This window comes from Lissotriton helveticus, chromosome 8 (genome assembly GCF_964261635.1).
Source record: "Lissotriton helveticus chromosome 8, aLisHel1.1, whole genome shotgun sequence".
In the NCBI taxonomy this organism is placed as follows: domain Eukaryota; kingdom Metazoa; phylum Chordata; class Amphibia; order Caudata; family Salamandridae; genus Lissotriton; species Lissotriton helveticus.
Window position 1 is genome coordinate 608970722 of NC_136069.1, and position 17334 is coordinate 608988055.

General features: G+C 40.6%; 1 protein-coding gene across 18 annotated transcripts in view; it reads left to right on the forward strand.

The window, feature by feature from the left end:
- Positions 1-17334, forward strand: part of LMO7 (LIM domain 7) — a 516155-nt gene that overhangs the window by 449492 nt on the left and 49329 nt on the right. For 12 of the 18 annotated variants that reach the window (XM_078657448.1, XM_078657449.1, XM_078657451.1 and 9 more), the window contains 5 exons: positions 2432-2488; positions 5398-5423; positions 9081-9185; positions 12287-12367; positions 12567-13201. In XM_078657448.1, coding sequence (XP_078513574.1) covers positions 2432-2488; positions 5398-5423; positions 9081-9185; positions 12287-12367; positions 12567-13201 — 904 coding nt within the window. Of the gene's footprint in view, positions 1-2431; positions 2489-2630; positions 2673-5397; positions 5424-9080; positions 9186-12286; positions 12368-12566; positions 13202-17334 lie in introns of all 18 variants that reach the window. The other 6 variants (XM_078657450.1, XM_078657452.1, XM_078657438.1 and 3 more) reach the window with 2 other exon arrangements.

A 17334-nucleotide genomic window follows, 5' to 3' on the forward strand; every position in this document is an offset into this window, starting at 1 on the left:
TCTGGTTGACCTCTTTTTTTTCATTGTCCTGTACTAACATTATTTTATCACCTTAATTTTAAGAGCCTTGCTGTTAACTGGTGGACAAAACAAATAGATGTAGCACTTGATTAAGTACCTTGTGCACGGGTTTGGCAAACTGCTTGGGATAGTGACAGCAAGAAATACACAAATCATGTGTTTTAGTGATGCCCTTCTTCATTTGTAAATTCCTGACTTGCTCTCCTGGGACCCCATAGAGTTATTCAAATTCAAATATTTCAGTGATGTGGCATAGGCCTTCTACCCAGCCATTCAGAAGATGTCTTGGTGCTGTTCTTGTGGACACTTTAGACAGGTACACCTGCAAAACCCTGCTCTGGTGGGTGCCAGAATATGGGTGCAGAGATTACGAGTAAATGTGTGCCTCTCACATTGTGTTTCTAGATTGAAACAAAAGAATAGGATTTCTTTATGTGCTGTACCAAATGTTCGTTTTCTTGTGACAGTTTTTGTAGGGTGTTATGTTTCTGCTTGTGCCTGGCCTAGTATGCTGATGCTTTTTAAGATTAGTTTGGAATTTTACACCTTAAAGTAAGTTTCATCTTTAGCACTTTATCATTCTTTAAAATACATTCTATTGAAGGCATGTTAAGGGAGTTGGATCCTATCACTGTATTCCATATTTTAGTGCGACTGTGCTGCTACCAGTAGTGCCAGAAATTCAGTGTGGACCAGACACCTCTCTACAGACTGGTGGCATTTGAACAGTTTTATAGTAGTATCACCATCCCTCTTTCTTTACTATGGGTGCGAACGAAATTTATAAAATCACATCTTCTGTTTTTAATGACTTAAATTCCTAACCACACATATGAGCACACTATTTACTATTCTTGGCTGCATAACATCTCACCATCATTGTAGCATTCAGGTAGCACCCAGGAAAGCTTTGTACATGCCATCGTCATGGATGAAGCCATCCATGTGCTTTTCTGATGTAATAAAATAAGTTACTAAACATCTCTACAGTTGTTAGATAGCCTTAATTGTTCAAAAACAAATGACACACTAATTTGCAAGATTTCCCATGTGCAGCAAAAAGCCTGGAGTAGCTATGAGCAAACTCATTAACCTATCCAAGGCACCAGGCACCTTACTCATGTATTTTAAATGACCAAACTGCAGTCTTTGCTAGAAACGGAGTCTGCAGTTGTCCTGTGATTTCTACAGCTTAAAATGTGTGTATGTGGTTACAACTAAAAATGGAACTAGTAATTCAAAAGAACAGTCTCTCGGCTATAACCACTTGAAACACATTGACCCCATATTCCTACCTTTACATTATAGACACAGCATGTGCCCTATTGTAAGTAAATAAACACAAAATCCCACATATGCGGTTCACACTTCAAGTTGGGCAGTAGTGTACCACTGATCAGTCATAAATGGCAAAGATTGGGGACCGACCTAAATATATTTAGTGGATGCATTCTCTCTACTTTTGTTTGTGTGATTAGAATATAAAAGTGCTTGTTAAAACATTGAGTGTTTGTTGTCCTTAAACTAGCAATACTCCTTTCTGAACTAGGCATACTGGCTCAGACATCTTCTTTTATTTCCCATTATTTAGAAACGTGTTTATTTAGCCATTGCCCCATTAAGACAGTCATTAGAATATGGAATCAAGTCTGCAGAGTCGAGGGCTCTAACACAAATGTGTGAAAAACAATGGTATTGTAACTCGAGTTAAGGAATTCTGAGGCTTTATTTCTTTTCACTCAACACAGGTGTTTGGCTTCTGTGACTTCTGAGGTCCTAAATGGGGTTCGAGTTATTGACCAGATCCGGTGTCTTTCTTTTTCTGTCACACACTCTATCCTAACTACCAATATTATCTCAGTAGCCAAAAGAAATACTTTAAAGAGCATATACTTGGTTTATTTGCATGAAGTATGGTTAAACATTAAATTAAACACTGAATGTTATGGTACTAAATTGAATGCAAAGGTGCGCATGTTCTGCCTAAAATGTCTGCTCTTCCTGGCTTATTCTATCAACCAGTTTGTTTCATCATATCAAGAGGTGCTGCTGTTCGTGTTTGTTATTGATTGCTCATGGGCCGTGTGCATGATAACATTCTATGCATTTGATGTGCTCATTGGATCAGTGTGTAACATGTTGAAGTACTCTCTGCCTCCCGAGCAGCCACTCCCGAGCCGGCAATCGCGATCTACTGGACAGTTGCCATCTGACCATGGAAATTGTTCATAACAATGAATGTTATTGTGGCCCTGTCCTTTTACTCTTTTCATTGTGTGTTTTTGGAAGGATTTTCTTTTTTGTTGTCCAATTCCATTGCTGCTGTTCAGCAGCTTAGAGTTTTTCGCAACTTGTGTTTTTTTGACTAATTCGTACAATGAAACCTGTGTTCTTTGTGTTTCTCAAATAGAGTCTGAACCTATTTCTTTGAAAAACTATAAAAGACGGTCAGAATTTTTTGAGCAAGGTAAACCACAGTTGACGGTGTATTCACTTTCCTGGAGCGGGCCTTTCCAAACCTCCTTCCTAACAACCAGTTTCGGGTGCTGGCTACTAAGTCTCCAACTATGCTTGTTGCTAATGTGATGCTGCATTTGTTCTTTCTCCAGGGTCATCAGGCTTTTCTTACAATTCCTGGGTCTACCTCTGTGGTAATGGGTCTCTGTGTGTCTTCCTTTGTGTCTAGAACCTTAGTACCTGGTGATGTGCTGTTTGAAAATCTATTTTAATCCCTCTCCTCGTTTACTCCAAGATGTACATGTATTATTAACATTCACAGCAGTGTACAAGAAGCACAGCAGTAAACATGGCAACATTTTACAGTTAAAAAATGAAACGGTTCTCTCATTTGTACTTGCCTTTAAACGAGAAAACTGTCTGTTAAAGAGTGCAGCTAACCAATTGAATTAAGCTTAATTTCACACCAGGATTCAATTTTTCTTGGCAGTTATAACCATTGTGCCTTTATTGGCAATATTGGTCATAGGACACATTCTATGTCAGCTCGAAAGTTCTTGCAAAGAACTGCTATCCTTGTACGGAAAGTGTGACCATGCCTTGTAGAGTTCTTCATGCCAGAAGAAACGGGCTGCAGCGCGGTGGAAGGTACAATCCTGCTTCCTATGCAACACATCTTTAGGGATGCAAATAGATGCTTCCTCTTTCCAGTGCTGACAGTCTGTTTTTATTTTTTAATTTTTTATTAAAGTGCCACATTAGCAGTGAGCTGGTAGAGAAGGACCCCTGTTGCATGCATCACAGGCTGTGTTAACAATAACGGTGATAAATGGGAAACCTTACACAGTGACTTAATCTACAGACTGGAAGAAATCAAACAAATTTGGTTAAACCTTTATCGACCATGAGTCCATGGTTTATGGCTACCTTTGGATGGAAATGTTAGCTATTAATCAGTAAAATCTACAAATGTGCCAATCACTGGCAAATTGAGTAGACTCCCAAGATCATATTTGTAAATATGACGACAAAGTGTAAAAGAAGTTTGGCATCTTTAATTGGGGTCCTTGCTGAACAGTTCATTGGTATCGAATACAGCTTTGTGCTTACCAGTGTTGGCAAGAAAGTGATTGCAGTGTATACATCATGTATGTATATATGTGTATCATTGATTTGTGTCATATGTGATACAGTAACATGTTGGGACTGCTTTTGATTTTTGCAATGCATCTTTGTGCATGGTGGATTTGCAGTCAGTTAATGGTGTGCCACCTCAAGCTCGAGAAAGAAACGAGATAGATGTTCACATAAACATGTGTTCTTATGTGGTAAAAGCAGCCCTGATGCTAAAGGAGGTGATTACTTTATTTCAATGATAAATAATGAAAAAACATATTTGTCTAATCCATGGTTTGGTCTACTTGCTGTCCGATTTCATCAAGTGTTTACCACAGTGCCATGCTTCCTGTGGTGCTGCTGAATATGTTGGCATTGTTTTAAGCACTGCTTTTGGGTGGCATGCATGCTGCATTCAAGTTTGCCTCTCACTTTGTCCTTTGCTCTAAATCTGTGTTTCTTTGACTTTGTGTTTCTTTGCAAGTCATTGCATGCTTTGAAGTGAAAACTCTTCTGAGATGACCTATAGCACTTGGAGTTGACACATGCCACGTAAACATTTGAAGTGTGATTATTAAATGTTACATCTTGCCCCTGAATTACTGGCCCGATGCTAAAGATTCTTAAAGTTTGCGAAGCCTGTGCAGCTGACACAAAGTCTCAATTTGCAATGCACCCAAGTGACTTGAGATTTGCAATTGCCATTACAAATTGCACTGCAAACTTTGCAGTCCGTTGCAAGTCACTAGGGAAAAAAGGACGGTCAAGGGAAGTTCTTTGCAATTTGGTCAAGGGAAGTTCTTTGCAATTTGCGACGTGCAAATATATGCAGGAATGCTCTGCCACGGTATTTGTAGTCACAGTCCATGGGGTGATTAGCACCTGCCTTGGGCATGTGATAGTCATTCTCAATGTGAACTGTCGGTGATTGATCGCGTACACGTGTACTTGTGTGTGCTGGAAACAATGAAGGAGTAGACCGCATTCCTAGAGTGATGCATCTTCTCCTTGCGGGTTACATTGACAGACTCCTGTGGCATTGTAACCCCTGTCCCTTAAAGGGCCACAAAGCTGACACATTGTGAATGCAAATACTGGGCGGTCTGCTGTTCCATGAGGGCCTCACTCCCCGCATTCCACCGGTCTGCTTTGAGACACATTGATTCTGGGCTGAGTAATAGTAATGTGGCAGGCAGTGTTTTTTACTTGTTGCGACTAGTGCCTTGTTCAAGGGATTTGAAAATCCCTCACAAAGTAAGTGGAAAGTGTGGTTGTAGTGTAAAATAAAACAAATCTGCAAGTAGACTGTACAGTTGTTACAACATCTTTTAAATTCTTTTAAATTACTAGTTAAAACGCTATGTTTTTAAGATACCTTTAGGAAGCATTGTGCATTAGTTTTAGGATTTGAATGAAAATTGATGTATATGACTAGTGGGCATTAACAAGGAGCACTGCGCAGAGGTAGAAGCTCCTGTACTAGGACTATGAATGTATAATGCAAATAGTTACTTCAATAGCACATGTATGACCTCATTGCAAGCAATCACGGACATTTGTATCATTAGTTGTGCATTTGCATTCCGTAATCTTTGAGAATGGGATAGTGACAAAAGAACCTCGATGACCACCTCTTCAGAGTGAACTCTGTCAGCGGGTGCCCCAAAACCAGACATGCAGTCAACAAACCAAATTATTATGGATTGATTTGAATAATAATGTATTAGCATTTTCCAGATTACCGCACTTTGTGCACTAAGTCTGTACTGTATATTTACAATATTTTTGTCTTCTACCTGACAGGGGGTTCTGAACCTGCCATGCCTGATGTGAGTAAAGTTTGTCTTTTACAGTAATTTTAGTGTTGTCTCTGGCCAAGTAATGATTAGTGCGTTATTGTCATATGTGCTGAAGGCCACACTTCAGGTTTTGACCTATGCTGATTTTGACATAATTCAATGATTTCTAGTGTAAGGTCCATGAATAATCATGAAATATACTTGAGAAGCTTTCCATCAGGGAGGTCAGCTTCATAGTTAATACCTAAATGTTAGATCTGAATAAATGTTCTTTGTCATGGTGGGTGCTAAAGCAAAGTAACTTCTCATATTGGTTATGCTAACATTAAATGAGGTATTGAAAATTATAATTTAGATGCCCACAGTAATCATTTAGTTGCTAAGGCTTAGTTTCTCTGCCCTGCTTTACTACCTTGGATTGTAGTGGTGGTATCAGCAATTTAAAGGTACACATGTTCCCCCTCTCCAATAGATATGTGGCTGCATGACCTCTGTAAAGCTAATAGCATTTGTAGGAAGCGCAAACAAAACCGATAGGTGTTTCTCTATATGGAGAAGATCATATAACCTGCCTTACTTATGTCGGAAATCTCCCTGTTGGGGCTCTTTTGCAGAGACAAAAAGCACAGAGCACCACATGCTTCTTAGATTTAGGACCTCTGGTGGCAAATTGCCTCCTCACTCGCCGGTGGAAATCCCATGAACCTCTGACATTGGAGGCTTAGTTGTACTCCATCACCGTGTGGGCTCGGGCAGAGGGTGTAGCCCTACACAGAGAAGATAACCTAGGCCTTCGTAAACACCCCATCTCGACGAATTGGGATACCATTTTTTTTTATCTCCACCTTTTACTGCAGCAAAGTGACTGATCATAGTGGTCATTACACCCGATGTACAAGTGGGGGGGTTGAGTTGGGTCCCCGATCATCACATAAGATCTGATTACTTTCATGGAATAGGCGGGTCAAGAGACTTTAGTCTCTGAAGATTATTAACATATCTTATATTACCGGTGTGGGACTGGTTTTAGTTGGTTATTACTCTTTTTCCCTACCCTTCCCTAAGCCCTCCTTACTTCCCCTTCCTCCCCCCAATTTCCTGGTCCTGTTACCCCAGAAAATTAGAAACATCTGTTTGTTGCTAGACCTGTGTTGTCATCCATGCGACTGCACCAACAATGTTGTGATAATCACATGATTCCATAAAAATGTCTGGAACTGTACAAATGCAGTACTACTCAACCCTAACAGAAACAAATGTATTGCTGCATGCGTTTCTGGGTCTTCAATACATTTTTTTACCTGTATGATATATGTGAAAAACAATAAAAAGATTAAACAAAAAAATTGAAAAAATCAGATCACACCTTTAGTAAAACAGATTGCAACTAAATCATAAAACATTTGCGAAATAGGTCTTTCATAGTATAATTGTCTAAAGTGTTCCAACAAAATCCAATTGAGTTATTCTAGAACCAGACCATACATTTTCATAGGCTATGCAAAATCTGTGGCAAAAAAATGACACCTTTGCCAACCAAATAAACGGATGATACTTATAAATAGAATCTACTGCTTTAGCAAAAATTGGCCAGAGGATCCTGATATCACCCAGGTCTTAGATCTTCCTTTCTTTCAATTCTCTGTGGCCTGCATTGCTTAGTTCATTTAGGATCGACAAAATAATATTTCCTCCATCTGCATTCTAACACCATAGAATCTCTTACTGCACTGATGAACATTTCCCTGGGGGGAGCAAAGAACCGGAGCCCAAACAAAACCCACCCTCAGTCTCTTGCATGAAATGCTTCGGCTGCTTCAGTCCCTAGGCAAGTAATTAAAGTCAAGCATCTTTAACCTCTTCCATGCTCATGACGGAACCGTTCGGTCACGAGCCACGGGTGGGCTGTGCTGGTGACGGAACGGTTCCGTCACGGCCCTGCCGCCGCACCTGCGCGGCGCGAATTCCGCGCCTGCGCTGACGTTCTAAAGAACGGGCGGGGCCGTGACAGAACCGTTCCGTCACAAGCAGAGCTCACCCGCGAGCCGTGACGGAGCGGTTCCGTCACAAGCACGGAACCGCCGCGCGGCCGCCCCACCCCCTTAGCGCTGCGGTGGAATAGCCGCCGCAGCGAAGGGGTTAAATGTGTAGTTGTAAATGCCCATGGAATAGTGGGAGCCTATAGATCACATTAAATCAAGTTGACTTTCTGCCCCTTAGACCTATGTTGCTCGATAGCACGCCTGGTATAAACGACTCACTTATGTTTGTTTCCCTAAATGGGTTTAATTAAATAAAATATAAAATAAGATGATTGTATAAGATAGAAAAGTGGTACTTAAACTGTGGTCTGTGTACCCCTGGTGTTCCGCAACTGTTTGTAAAATTAAATATTATAAGCAGTGATAAAATAAATATACTTAACGTTTTTTAAAATGCCCTGTAAATGGGAAGAAGGTTGAAATTGGAAGCTAAAATAAATTGGTGTCCTTATCTTGTTTTGTGTGTACAACGAAACGCAGCCAGTAGAATCTTCTATGGGGGATTGGTGGCTTAATTGAAGAAGCACTGGTATGTGCCACAAAAAGAAAATATGTATTCGGAACGAAAAAACACAATTATATGCTAGAGTCTAGCATATCACGTTGTCTTTTAAAAATAAACAAAGTTTTGAAAAGCTCCAATCTTCTCATTAAAACTTCAATTTTGGGATTTGTTTTGGGTCGAGAATTAAATACATTTTTCAATAATTTGTTTGTTAGTGGTATACTAGTTTCTATATTATTGTGCATTGTTTTGAGGTTTTAAATCTAATAAATTGCTGAGGCAGGGTCCAGTAGTGATTCAGTAGGGTACACAGAAGTCAAAACCACTGTCATAGATGATAGAAAAACAAATGGCACTTTTAATAGCATTTCGGACTACTGGTGGATGCGCCAGTTCTGGGAGGGCTCCGGAATTCCAAATCAGTAATAACTTTAGCAAACTTTTTTTTCAACATACAGTTCTTCCTAACTCCGCTCTTTCCTGTTTAGACTAATGTACATCCTATGCATAAAATATGTTGTGAACGAAAAGTCACTGATGCTCATTTTCATTTTAAAGACTATCTTGGTTCTGTCAGGACTCCAACCATTAACTGTAGTTGCCCACACACGCCAATAATGAACCCCTCGTTCATTGTCTAACTGTTGGGACTTGCTACATTCAGGTTCTTCCAGGGTTTTAGTCGACGATCAAAGCAAATAAAATGGAATGAAATTCACCCACCTGTGTTACCATTTCATCACTCCAACTCAAAACAGTGAGTAGCATTTGTTATCTACCTGCCCTTGAGGTATTTGAGTTTGAAATGTCCTCTCTTTGTAGATGCCTCTGCGAGGGGTTTGACTTGAATATTGATTGATTTTTCCATAATGAGTGAGCTGCTTTTGTGAACATTGGGAAAAAAAGTCTTTGTTCAAAATCTCTGCCCTGAGCTGACCTCCTGTCCATATATATATATATATATATATATATATATATAATATATTTTTTGCAACCATGGAATACTAAAACCTCATGTTTAAGAATGTAACACATTTGGCACTATGTTGAAATTATAAGTGGAGGAAGGCTGGTGCATGATGTAACATGGGCAATATTTTCCTTAAACGTTTGTTTTTGTCATACTTGCTTCCTCTTCAGCTGCACGTTCCATCCATCAGCGTGTCAAGCCGCTGGTCGTGGAATCCCGAAGAAGAGAGAAAACGCCAGGAAAAGTGGTTAAAAGAACAGGAGCAGTTGTTGCAGGTAGGAGTTCTGTACCATACGTGTCCTCTTCTTGGGTACTTCAAAGGTAATGTGCTGTCTTATTACTTATGTGAATGCATTTCACCCAAGATATCTTTCTACAAAATACAAGACAAGAACGCTAGCGTAATCAGCTGCAACCTGCTGCCAGTTTTACCCTGATATTTCCGAGGCTTGACATATACTACTTGCTGTAGATATTTTTTGGGTGGATTCCTGTGGGATTTTGTTGTGCACGCCAGAGAGCATATTGTCATTTAGTATTAGAAACTTTTATTCCTAGTGGTGCAGGTTGGTGATGTCATCTTTCAGGCCTAGGCAGAGTGATGTATGTAATAGCCCTGCCAAAGAGGCTATTCCCTACCCTCTTAATTGTAGCCCAGACCCATTATTAGTCCCACGTCCCCTTAACTAACAGTGACATGCACCAGTGCTCAACGAAACATTACATAGCCATTAAAAAGGAAGTTAAGACAAAAATAATTTCATTTAGTTCTCAAAACTGTCATTATCCTGTGATTCCTAATGGAACCTATTCAGCTTAAGGTGAAATATCACTTTAATGTTGGGTGAACTATGTCCCAACATTGCATTTTTTCTTGTATCATTATGTCAAGCTGATGTGTTCCACTTTGAAGTGTGAATATCGGATAAAACGACAGATTTCAGGGCAAAATCTTCTTACTGTGATATTTCCTAGTGGTTACCTGAAATTCTGATTGCTTTAATTGAGTTCTATTAAAGCAGCATTCGGGCCCAGATGACTTGGGGAAATAAACATTGAAGACTTCTAGTGAGCTAATTGGTCTTTTCCTGCCTCATCTTGGCCACTTATGTTTACTTTTTAATAGTATCAAATCCCATGGCAAGAGCACTCTGAACACAAGGTGGCACTCTTCACACAATGGACAAGCACTGTTGTTCAAAAGAGTATATTGAAACAAGCATTTTCAATGTAATAGGTTTCTCATTTGTGAGAGTTTAAGCTATTGGCATTGTAAATCACAACGCCTTTTATTTATGTGTTTTTAAAACCAACACGCATATAAAAGGCATTGTTAGTTATAATGCCAATAGCTCAAACTCTTGCGAATGTGAGACCACTTTAATGGTTGCCGGGCCCCTTTCTTTATATGCTGTTTGTCGTATTTAGGTTACAGTGAGCAGCATTTCAAGAAAAGGGGGGGGGGGGCAACATTAAAGTGAAACCGCAGTATGGGGCGGTTTCACCCAATAAATAAAAAATAAATAAACAAAGGAGTATCTCGGCCGGCAAAGTTAAAACGGACAGCGCCGGTAAATTAAATAAATAAAGCTTGTCCTCTATAGTAAAAGCAGACTGTGCAGCAAATTAAATAAATAAGCGTGGCCACTAAAGTTAAAGTGGACCCGCAGCCATTATTATTAAAAATATAAAAGCAGGCGGTTTGCTGCCATGTAAGAAAGCACATTGTGGGTGTAATAGTGGAATATCATTAAAGACAATTGTGCTCACAGGCTAGATAAAGCAGACCGTGTAACAACACAAGTAAACATCCAGACTTAAGGGAGGTTGCAAATGCAGACAAGGTGGTACCAAGGAGGGACTACTAAGCCTATTTATCAATCAAAAGCAACAATTTCAAAAGGCCAGTAACAAGAGCCAATTGAAAAGATGGACGAGAAATGGGTGGAGCTTCTGTTCCATACCTCCGTACAGCATGCCTCACAGAGCAGGGCATGTGCTGCCTAGGCTCAACCTAAAAATATTTCAGTATTTCTAATCTCATTTAATTCCTTTCTTCATTAATGCTTCCCACCACTTGATTCCAACTCACAACTCCCCAATGGTTATTCATGTGATAAAACACTTTAATAGTGGTGGTGTTGCAAAACAAACTTTTGGAAATGTTTTCTGCTCATTGTTTGGATATAGCCCTTTCTGCACTGCAGTTTCCAAGCTCAAACAAAATAAAAGCCTCTCCTTTAAAGACAGCACAAACATTATTCTTGTGTTTGAAGGACGCCCCATGCCACTCTGTGACATGCAACCTTTGCTATGCACGCAATGATTTCCACGTGTCCCCAGCATCTTTCCAGTTGCCATAGACAAAGCTTTAGAGGTTAGGGGGATTCCCATACACTATTCCAGTTTTATCTAGCTTGATGTAGTCAATATTTACATAAATACAGACAGGCAAAAGATTCATTGGCATCAACTGGCAATAAACTATTCAATGAATATACTCAGATTAGTTCCATTTGCTTTAATTTCAGCAACCTTTGTTGTCTCTTGGGTGTTTGGAATACTTCCAACATTTGGTGTGTCTCCAGGACAATGCAGTATTCGAAATCTATGAAATGTTATTATATGTCGGATCTTGAGTTCAGTTAGACCTGTTGACGTTTTACCTGCTTCAATCTGCCACTGGTACCTTTTAGCATATGGATAGCAAACTTGGAGTCGTATGTTGCAAATAAGCATCATCAAATCTCCATCTCACTTTGCGGATATTGCATGTCCGTGGTTAATGACATTTTACCCATACCTTACCAATGGACAGTGGGAAAAGGAGCCACACAACCTGTTCACTCTTCTCCGAGTTTTTCTATATTTTAGAAAGGATTCTTCTGTGATAAGAGAGTTGGGTTTGTGATATTAAACAGCAAGGAAAGACCATAATCTTTCGGTTATATGGGGCATAATTTGAAATTATGAGACTTATTAAACCATGGCAATGGTACCACAACTATTTTTTGAAACGCAAGACAATTGGGAAGTAAAAAAAAGATTTCTAGAAATGAAAGGAGAACTCAATAACCCTATGAGACCACAGGATAAGTAGAAATGTGAGTTAAGATTGACATTTTTTCAGTAGAGCTGGTCTTTAAAACTGCAATTGGCCCTTTGTTTTAGACAATGTAAACTTCATAACCAGAGATTAAGTTTCACTAAGGTATAATAAGCATTTTTTGTATATCCTGTATTTTCAGTGGAATGTTAAGTTCAGGGAATTAGGAATGTTTGGTTTAAAGTTGTTCAGTACTGGTATTGTGTGGAATGACGTTTGCTGGTGCTTGTTTTATTTCTTTAATTGGTTGTCAATGGCCTTTTTCCATAGGAAAAACATAGACGAGAGCAAGAAAAGTTGAAAGAAGAGTGGGAACAAGTGCAGCAGGAGGTAGAAAAAGAAAGCAGTAAGGTATGTAACTCCAGTCACATTTTCAGTGCACACCCTCTGCTGGGCAGTAGTATGCGTCAGTCACTGCACTTTTGTTCTACTCTTATACACTAAGAATGTCATAGAAGTCTTGTTCAGATGATCATATACCTACCGAAGTTAGGGAAAGAAATATTAATGATGACCACTCCAATTTTCTGTCTATTGTCCACTTCTGTAGGAACATGTGCTACTGAATGCAAGCAACCATGTGCCTATAACTTCACAGTCACCACCTCTATCATCCAGCTGGCGGGCAAGGGAGGCGGCAGTCTCTGAATGGATGAGAAGCAGTGATGGTAGTGAAGAGCAGCGGGTGAGGGCAGATGAAGAAGCTGCAAAAGCATTTCAACTTGAACAGCAACGGAAACTGGAAGAAGAGAAGCTACAGCTGGAAAGGGAGACTAGGCAAATAGAAGAGAGCAGACTTAAGTTCTTGGAGGAGCAGCAGAGACGGCGGGTACAGGAGGAGGAAAGGCAGCGTCTGCTTGAGCAGCAGCAGAGAGAAGCAGAAGAAAGGCGCCTTGCAGCAGAAAGGCAGCGCCAGCAGGAGGAGGAGAGACTCCGACAACGGGCGGAGGAGGAGAAACAACGCAGGCGATTGGAGGAAGAGCAGGAGCGACGCCTTCAGGTAGAGGAGGAAAGAAGATGGCGGGCAGAGGAGGAGGAGAAGCGGCAGCAGGCAATGGAGGAGGAACAGTGGCGGCGGCACCAGGAAGAGGAACAGCTGCATTTGAGAGCCCAACAGGAGCAACATAGACAAAGAGCGGAGCCAGAAAAAGAACAAAGATCTTTCCAGATGAATAATTATGAGAGGTTTGTACTGAGGGCAGTGTTATGTCTTGTTTATTTTATTAAATGCCATTTTATATAGCGCAAACTTTACCCAAAGGTGTCAGAGTGCTTTGCAAAAGGAACAGTTACATTACATAAGGATTTCGTAGTACATGAGTTACAAAAGATACAAACAGAAAAACTCAATTCACATAAGAATGGTAGTAAGTCCAAAAGCCATCTACAGATACTAGTGTTTAGAGTTACATGTATACAAGTTGCAGATTCCTAGAGATTGCATTTGAATAAAAGTAGAAGCGTTATGGGTTGGAGAAATAAAAATACAAATTTACAAAGTATGATCTTCTCACCAATGCTGGGATGGGGGCCTCCTCACCGTTCCTGTAACTGGCGAGTCACGGGATTGAGGGAAACAAGAGGGGGCATTCCGTGTGTCAATAGTCTGTAGCACTCTTCATTAGTCCAGCATTTGGTGAAATGAAATGATTACGCACTTGTATAGTGCACGACTACCCGTAGGCATCTCAGCGCTTGTACGAATACCGCCGAGGAACCCTTCCTGGCCTTTCCCTGTGAGGAGACCACTCCTGGGCACTCCCAAGGTGAAGTCAGGCATCCTCAGCGTTGTTGGGGCCGTTGTAGAGATTAAGCAAGCTATTGCCCAGAGGTGCAGAGTGGGACTCATGATTAGAATAGGCAAGAGGTGAGAATTATCAGGTCCGAGGAAATTAAGCCCGAGACCCGCCGAGGCGTGAATTGAACCCTGGTCCCGGCCAGACTACTGCATCAGGGTCTGCCGCTCTAACCATTGAGCCACACTTCTCTACGTGAGGTGTACTCTTGAAAGGGGGGGGTGGATTGTCACATCAGCAGTATCGAGCCACAGGGAGTTGAAAGTAGGGGGCAACCGCAGGCTCACCTCTTGTCCCCGTTGTTCTTCTTGGCATCTTCTGCACTCTCCAAAATGCCACCTCTCTCCTTCAGGCGCAGTACCCTCCTCGACTATGTCCGGCGCCACGCTTCGGAAACATAGTCTGCACCAAGCGCAGTAGGATGACTACTAGCCCCCAGCCCTGAGCGTGCAGATTGTTGACCAGGCAGCCACTGGTCCAAATGTCAATAGGCCAGCACTTTGGTGTCTACGGCCCCCTACCCTCGCTGTGCCTGGCATGGAAGAGCCCTAGGCAGGGCTAAGGGGGCACATCCTGTGCAAAAATGAACCACTGGAGTCAGGAAGCCACACAAGCCTCCGAGATCTGAATGGAGGCCGCTATCTTGGCTCCGTCACGAGTGTGGGAGCCGGGATAATCCGTGCTGCCCCAGCTCTGCGTCACACTTTTGGGGATCTGAAAGCGCATCGCCGGTGACAACGATAAATCAGCACGCCACTCCCGTGGAATCGGGGAGGCGATGGCTGCTAGGTGAGGACAAGGGAGATCGCAGGTGGTGAGGAGCTCCGTCGCCACCCACGATCAGTTGTAACCTGGAACTGGATGTGCAAACTGGATTGTTGATCCTTTTGTGACAGCCCACAGAGAAAAATTATTTCAGTTTGCATTTGGTTGTGTGCACTTTATCATTTCGTTGTGAAGGAAGTCAGTAAAATGGAAGTTGAAGAGTAATACAACCTCCAAGGCATGAATGGGGTTGGCTTTCAAGTATAGAAATGCAGGGTTGGGAGGAAGGGAAGAAAAACTGTTTCGTAAAAGTTAGAGCTTCTCAGTTAGAAATATTTAATTATTTTCTGATCAAACAAGGTCATACATTTGTTTTTCTATGTTAAACATACTCTTCTGTAGTGAGCCTTTAAGATAGTACTTCTGTCTGCCAAGAGGGTAGAAAGACATTTTACAAGAATGAGACCTCGTGAGCTATTTCATGACTTTCTGTTGTATGAGCTGATATTTTTGTATTTATCTTTGTGTGGGTATCCTTTGGAACATGCAGCAGTTGTTGGATAATCATTGCCAATCTTAGATTTTAAATATGAAAGAAGGCGTGTACTCGCAGGGCTGGACTGATTTGGGGTTTTAAAATAATGTTTACTGTTCACTGCTTAGTTCTTGTAGTATTCAAGTTCTACACCACACTAACTTATGTTACTTGTTCTCAATTACATTGGGATTAGTTGTGTTATGCTGAAAGTTATTTCTATTTGATGGCTTTCTAGTAATAACTACAAAGTGTTTTTGGGTCATTCGGTATGCTTTTGTTTAAAGTAAGCCAAATTGACTTTTCACTATAACAGTTGTTGGTGCTGTCCGTGAGATGGCAGGTGTTGAGCCTGGACTGAAACTTTCCAGAGCAAGGATAAAAGTTCATTGGTTTTGTGGTGTGGAGATTACACAGTGTATACAACTTCCTGAGCTCTCTGGGTCTTGACCTTACACGAGCAATAAAACTAGACATTTAACTGAACGCCTAGAATGTGGTTGTTGCCGATTTTGAAGAACGTTATTGGAGATGCTAGTGTGAGTTTTCCTTTGCATGTAGCCAGTCAGTGAGAGGGGAGGGCCACAGGTACCCAACTGCCTCTCAGGTTGGGTACCAACCTCTCGGGTACGCTCCCCATAGGGCTGTTGAACAGGGTTTGATGTCCAAGGCAAAGGATGTTTTGCACAGTGGGTGGCTGTGGTGTGGTATCGGCCGGATGCCAGAAACCATGCAATGCGGTTAGCCTACTCCTTGACTCCATGGTTACAGGTTCCAGAAAGCCAGAAAAGAGACAAATAGCACCTTTTTTTAGTTCTAGACAGTTGTAGTGAGTTACCTTGAGTGGAGGAAAGTTGTAGTCAATCAATTACTGAAATATCTTTACTGCTCTACACATAGAAATACAATTGTCTGCTGTACTGCGTTGTAGCATTGCTCTGGGCCCATAAACGTTGTTTTATCATCAACTTGGTGTTATTTTTTTTAATGGATTTCTTTATAGCCCTGTAGCTACCAGGTCAACCTCTTGGTTTATCCGATGGATCTTGTTTTGTGCTAATAGGGGCTGTAATAATCGGAGGATGGGCAATTATCTTAGGAGGATCAGGAATTGGATAATTGTCATCACCAATTATATATATTTCTTATAAGACAAACAATATTTCTAACTTCTAGAATCAGTTCAAAACCTACAGATTTACCTTCAATGAAATTATGAAACAGAATCAGCAGAATTTGGTTAAATTCTAGATTTAGTAGTTAGGGACATCAACATCTAAATTAATGATAGCATTCAGCCCTAATATAAGGTTATAGTTTAATAAAATTACTTCAAGCCTCTGAGAATAATCAAGATATCCACCTCATCCAAGACAGATCATGGGCCAACCCAAGGTGTGTGTTGATTATGGTGAGCCTCACACAGACCCTTTAGGAAGCTCAGCAAAGCTCTGAGTAATCAGTTCTGGTTCCTCAAGTCTGCAACAATTAAGTCACAGCAGCATATCTTGAAACCCTTTAACAAAACCTGTATAGCACCTACTTTTCATTTGTCACTTTCAGTGCACACGTTATAACATGATATAATGATGACTTATTCTTTCACATGTAAATTAATTTGACGCATAAAATGTATTTGTTTAATTAAGATCCCGTTATCAAAATCATAGGATCAAAATAATTAATATTTGTTAATAATCACATCTACTGAAATTGAACATAAAATATAACATAAAAACTATTCTCCCATCTGCATGCTTTTATGATGCAGTATATGAATCAAACTTTCATATTAGTTAAAATAAGTTTAAAATATGAGCACACGTTTGTCATTTGCGTAGACGTTGTCATAATTACTTATTTTCTCATACATTTTGTCCAGTGTAATATCTGCTCTATCAACTGTCATAGCTTAGGGATGTATGAATAGCATTAAATATGGTTTCTTTCACTGCCCAGGTAATACCTGACCTGAAGTGCTTGGCACAGCCCAAAATCAAGGGCAAAGAGGGGGAAATTGCGTGGTACTGATTAAGCTGATATTTTAACAAAATATAGTGCCGACTACTAAAAAAGAAAAGGAAATGTGTTGAATTCACTGAAGAATAATTTACATTTTGGTAAAGCAAAACAACTTCGAAACCAGCTTTTTGTTTGAAAAGTATTTCCTTGAGGAGCTTTCGTACAAGTTATTTTTAGATCTTAGTATAATGGTACATGGG